Source organism: Microtus oregoni, unplaced genomic scaffold, assembly GCF_018167655.1.
Source record: "Microtus oregoni isolate MIOR12 unplaced genomic scaffold, Mior012 000002F_ref0000024, whole genome shotgun sequence".
NCBI classification, from domain to species: Eukaryota; Metazoa; Chordata; class Mammalia; order Rodentia; family Cricetidae; genus Microtus; species Microtus oregoni.
This window is the reverse complement of record NW_024543061.1, coordinates 38,546,415-38,552,414: the sequence shown is the minus strand read 5'-3', so window position 1 is coordinate 38,552,414 and position 6,000 is coordinate 38,546,415. Positions and strand designations below refer to the sequence as shown.

The window sequence follows — 6,000 nt, the reverse complement described above, 5'->3', positions numbered from 1 at the left end:
GAGCAGCTTCAAGGTGTGTATCTGGGATCTGGTCCTTCCCTGCCGCTGATCATCCAGGCTGCTCTTTTTCTCTGCTGCTACCCGCCTCTGTTCAACTGCACTCGGGTCAGTTCCTGGAATGGAAGAGGAAGCATCTATACCTGTGTTTGGTGGGAACGGTGGCTTCTGTCTTACAGCCAATTTTGAGTGTACACTGTCTTCCCAAGTCTACAGAAAAGGCAGGCTCTGGTGGGGAAGACTGAGCCTCTAAAAGCATTTTAGGGAATTGGAAGCAGAGCCTCAGAACTGCTCCTAAAAACAAGTCACCTCTGATTCTTACCCTCAGCAAAGAAAACCGATCTACAGAGTCACTTGAAAATTGTTTTCAAAAAGGCATATTTGTGAATGTATGTTTGCATATTGGTGTGGCTCCGTGTGTAGGGTGCAGGCATGCCTACACATATATGTGCATGTGGAGTCTAGAACTCTCTCTTGGTTTTTGTTGTTGTTGTTAGCTCATTTGTTTGCTTGTTATTTTTGCTTTGATTTGTTTTGAGATAGGGTCTGTCACTGACTAGAGCTTCATGATTGGATTAGGCCAGCAAATCCCAAGGTTCTACCCATCCCTGTCTTTGAGATTACAAGCATTGAGATCACAAGCATAGACCAATTTAAAAAAATGCATATTTGGGCACTGGAGAGATGGCTTGGCAGTTAAGAGTACTGGGTACTCTTCAAGAGGACCTGGAATCCAGTCCCAGCACCCACGCGGCAGCTCACCACTGTCTGCAACTCTAGTTTCAGAGGATCTGACGCCCTCTCCTGGCCTCCACAGGCACTGCATGCACATGGTACACAGACATACACGCAGGCAAAGTACTCAGACACATCAAATAAAAACTTTAATGCTTATTTTACTTATTGTTTTATTTAAATCTGAAAAGTTCAGACAATTCCTGCTTTTGGTAGTGAGCGTGGCTAGTTGTCCCGGGTGCTTGCCTTTTGTTGGCCACCATTCAAAACACTTCCTGAAGAGTCTTTTGACTTGAGCTTCCCCAGACCCTGCATAGTGGGTTCTGATAATATCTCCCTGTCATACCTGAGGACATTCAGACTTTGCTTGTTTAAAGGGTGTATTCAAGAAACTCAGGGTTTGAAAGTGGGTTTAGATCCCATTCACCACCCTCTCCTCCACAGGGGGGCATTTTTAATGTGAAGTGGAAGTCACTAACTTCCATACCCATGGCTTCTGGTCCACGAGTAACCTGAAAACTCACAGCCTCAACAAGCCCCCAAGTGCTGCTGACTGGCTGGTCTGGCGAACTCTGTCTCCTTGTCTCCCTTCCTGAAAAGGTGCTCAGGCCTTGGTATGCAGTAGGCATGAGGGTGGTACCTCGGTGGGCCAAGTGCTTATTATGCAAACCTGCATTCAGAGCCTCAGCACCCAAGCAACAACTGCCAGATAGCGTGAGTGCCTGTAACCCCAGAACTGGGAGGCGGACACAGGCAGATCCTGGGGCCACATTAGCCAGCCAGTCTAGCCAAGCGGTGAGCTCCAGGCTCAATGAGAGACCCTGTCTGGAAGAATAAGGTAGAGGGGCTGAGGATATAACTCAGCCAGAAGGATGCCTACCTGTCAAGCATGTACAGGTTCTGAATTTAATCTCCAGTACTACATAAACTGGGTGAAGTATTAGAACCTTCTTGTAATCTCGGCACTTGGGAGGTAGAGACAGGGGATCAGGAGTTTATGACTATCATGGCGACATAGCAAGTTTGAGGGCAGCCTGACTCCATGGGCTCCTTTTGGAAAGAATACTAGTAATGTGGCCAAGTGACTGAAGAAGACACGAACATTGACTTTAGCCTCCATGTGAGCACGCATGGGCACCACAAGCATGTCTACGTGGGCAAGCATGGGCGCACACAAACATGTATGTCCACGTGAGCAAGCATGGGTGCACGCAAGCCTGTCCACATGAGCAGGCATGGACGCACGCAAGCCTGTCCCCGTGAGCAGGCATGGACGCACACAAGCCTGTCCACGTGAGCAAGCATGGGCGCACACAAGCCTGTCCACGTGAGCAAGCATGGGTGCACGCAAGCCTGTCCGCGTGAGCAAGCATGGGCGCACACAAGCATGTCCGCGTGAGAAAGTAAAGGAAGAAGGAGTGCTCTCTTGAGCACTGACTTTGAATTTTGAGTGACAATGTCTCAGGCTGCAGTTGACTGCTGACATGAAACCGGATCGGTACCTACCAATGTGTCTCGAGAGCATCTTTTCTCAGAGGACAGTGTCACGAGACACAGGTAATTGACCTGCTGGGGGTGTTATTGTGGTATTCCCTAGGCAGCCTGGCATTTCCGAGAACTGAGTCAGCCTCATCATTAAAAGAAGATGTGCATACCCAAGGTTTAGTTTACAGGCCGGTTTGTGAAGTTCAGTAATTTCCCATCAGCGAGGTGGCATTTGTTTTCCACAGTACGCATGGTTCATTTTATCCCAATTCAGTAGAACCTCCTGTATCAGATGGTATGTAAACACCATGACTGCTGTCCTGGTGCACTCCAGCAGGAATGTTGATACGAACGGGCAGACAGGTTTATTGCCGAGAAAGATCAGCAGCTCTCAGAGCAGCTGTGTCTATGCGTCCTACGGACCACCAAGCAATTAAAAAAAAAAAAAAGTTTTCCAATCACAGCCACTTTGAAGCCAGCAGGGTTTTTTTGAGGCCAGATTTTGGTGTTGTTTTGAATGCTTGTGTTTCACCTGAATTAAGATGCTAAGGGCACATTTGAAACCTGAAATGAAGCTGACTGACTCACGGATAATCTGTCCTGAGGCCTCCGGAGCTTGTTTGGAAGAAAAGCTTTGGCATCTTACCTCCCTGCCACTCAATAGCAAAGATAATAGCACAGGTGTGAATCCACCAATGAAATGCTCACCATTGTGAATTCAGAGGAAAATACCTGAGAACATCTCCATCCTGGAATCTGGTACAGCGGGGTTTTTTTTTATTTGTTATTGTTATTAGCACATATTAATTCTATATAATAATGGGCTTCACGTGATACTTTCATGCACGTGAATGATGGAATTTGATCATAATCATCCCCATTGCCTCTCCTGATTCCCTCCCCTTTCTGTTGGTCTCCTCTCTCTCCCCAGGTATCCCCACTTATACTCTCTTGTCTTTGTGTGTGTATATGTGATCCAATAGGTTTAATTGGGTTGCTCCCAAGGTGCAGTGATCTCGCTCTGAGAAATGGGATAGGATTCTGGGAGACTGCAATGTATAAACATTCCAAAGGAAAATCCGGACTGAGGATATGTGGGACTCCTTGGATTCCCTTTTCAAATGCCTTAAACGATATTAGTCCCTATGGGAGACTTTTAAAAAGCACGAATAGTCCCATGGCTTCTTGAGCTGAGGAACAGGTTTTATCTTTCTATCTATTTATTTATTTCGTATTTGTTTCTGAATGGCAAGCTCCCCATTCTGGTTCGTGGTGCCAGCTGCAGCTAGGAATATTATACGAATTAACCAGGGATCCTCTTTCGAAGCTTCTGGTTCCCAGCGAGTCACTACTGGATGCTGTTTGCAGAGAACCAAAGACGCCTTGTTTTCCTTCTGAGCCCACAGCTGCCCTGGAACTGGACTCACGGGGTTACCAGGGGACTTGCTTTGCTTGTGGCCACAGCAGGCTGGCATTTACTTGAAAGACCCTCAAGTTAGGAGCAAAGACAGTCTGGAGGCGCCTACACCCTGTTGCAGTTGAGGTTTTTCACTTCTGGCTTCGGTAGAGCCAAGAAAACATGCACAATTCCCCCAGGGGTGAGATCTAAAGGGAGATGTTACTGAATTTTTTTCCTTCCCCTTCCTTCTGCCTCTGTGACTTTCCCAAAGGTGTTTATCAGTGAGGTGCGGACAGAGCAAGATGCGAGGCAGAGAGCTTATAGAATAGAATAAAGGGGTCCCGGGGCTCTGCGTGTGTGTGTGTGTGTGTGTGTGTGTGTGTGTGTGTGTGTGTGTGTGTGGTGTATGCAAGCGCACTGAAATGCAGCTCCCCACTAGGCCTGCAAAGAGTTATTGGGCTCCACCAGTGGCCTGGTGCCCTGGAGCAGCGCCGCGGGGAGTCCTCACCGGCCAGGGCTTCCCGCGCCCAGGGAGCGCCTGGGGCTGGCCTGGCGGAGCTTAGGAAGCTGGCGCTGCGGGCGGGCGGGGTGACACAGCCTCCGTGCCAGCCGCAGCCGTTGGCTGGCTGGCGCCCAATCCCGGGGCATGCCGCCCTAACCTGGCCGGGACATACAGTGAAAAGCGAGTTTGGTGGCAGATCTGACCCCCGGAGGTTGCCAGCTGCAACAGCGTGGCGAGCCCAGTATCGGGGACCCGAGGCTTGGAGGGAAAGCAGCGGCAATGGCTTCGGTGTTCATGTGCGGAGTAGAGGACCTGCTGTTCAGCGGCAGCCGCTTCGTGTGGAACTTGACGGTGTCCACGCTGCGGAGATGGTACACCGAGAGGCTGCGGGCTTGCCACCAGGTGCTGCGGACATGGTGCGGGCTGCGGGACGTGTACCAGGTAAGCCCCGTGAGCCCGCGCCTGGGGCCATTGCGGGATGCGGGCGCTCCGCCGGGAGCCGGTCCACCTGTATGATTTCATAACCTCAGGCTTCCGATACCTTTGTTTTCAACTTCTAACGGGTAGCTTGGTGCTTGGGTCAGATCCTCAGCAGCTCTGTTAACGGTGACCTGACATTTTTTTTCCTCAGTTGGACATGTGGGCACTTGGGAGTTACTCCCCCACACACACCGGCAGCCATGTGTTATAAAGTGGTTGAGGTCCCTACCTGCTGGCACTAGTAAAGGGGACTGTGGCTTTGTGACAGAGCGTTTATGGAAAGCGACTTTGAGGTTGAGAGGATTATTTCTATTCCATTTCATTGGTGGTGGCCATTTCGAAAGCTATGATTTCCCATCATTGCTTGCTGTCAGCATGTCTTAGTGAATTTGCCTTCTTTCTTCTGATTTTACTGCGCTTTTCCACCAGGCAGCCTCGGCTTGCAGAGAGCAGCCAGGAAAAGCTGATTCTGTGCTCTGTCGGCTGGCTTTGGGGAGGAAGGACAGCAAAATCTGAGCACTTTGTGAGAGGCTGACTGGCTAGGGAAGGGAAGGGTGGCTTGGCCAAGCATCAGAATGCTTATGTTTGGATTTAATCTGTCACACAACACAGCCTCTTTATTCCTTTGCTGGCTCCTTCTTGCAGGCAAATTCTGTAGCAACTTTGCCCAATGAGGAGACCATTCATCCTCTCTAGGACTGCAACTTACCTGAATTTTTATGAACAGTAGTATATGGATTTAAAAGTTCTCTATTTTGGTTATTAATATCTTTAAGATAGAGTATAAAAACTACAGAGTTAAATTATGAAGGTTTTACCTGGACTTATTTCCTGAGTATGGGGTAACTTTATAACAGTCTTTGAAACCGCTGACATGTAACTCGACCCTATCCCGAATAGGGCTGAAATGTTTCTGTCATAGTGTCCCCCTCATGTGACCAAGCTTTGATTTTGAAAAGTCATAGTCTTCCATCAACCGGATAGAATAAAGGCCAGCTAAGGACAGACTCTGAGATTTCTGAGGAATGAATGTTCGCTTTCCATCCTTGTTAAAATATAAAGAACATTTTAACCTGTGATTCCATGGCTCCTGGCTTGCCTAACATGTCTGTGATATTATGCATTTTGATATGGAGCCAGCAGGGCACATTGAGAGCCCTGGAAGGCCGCTGGGGCTTGAGAGCATTAGGGAACTGTAGAAAGAGCCCATCTGGCCACAGGAGACTACACCCCTGGCTTTTGGGAACCAGGCAGACCTTTTCTTAGTTGGGAAGTTCCTGTTCAGTTTTGTTTATAGAGTAAGTGCCCACCCCTGTGTCATGCTGCCTTTCCTTTTTAATATCTGAGGAACTTTCAAAAGGCAAGCACAAACATCGTAGCCAACCAGACAGGCTCCGTGCCC

The 6,000-nt window shown here is 48.8% G+C and overlaps 1 protein-coding gene across 4 annotated transcripts in view; it reads left to right on the top strand.

Moving 5' to 3' along the window:
• The first annotated feature begins 4,220 nt into the window (after positions 1-4,220).
• Frmd4b (FERM domain containing 4B) overlaps positions 4,221-6,000 on the top strand; it is a 188,411-nt gene continuing 186,631 nt past the window's right edge. For all 4 annotated transcript variants that reach the window (XM_041640430.1, XM_041640423.1, XM_041640414.1 and 1 more), the window contains exon 1: positions 4,221-4,559. In XM_041640430.1, the coding sequence (XP_041496364.1) occupies positions 4,398-4,559 (162 nt within the window). In that variant the 5' untranslated portion in view covers positions 4,221-4,397. The remainder of the gene's footprint in view (positions 4,560-6,000) is intronic.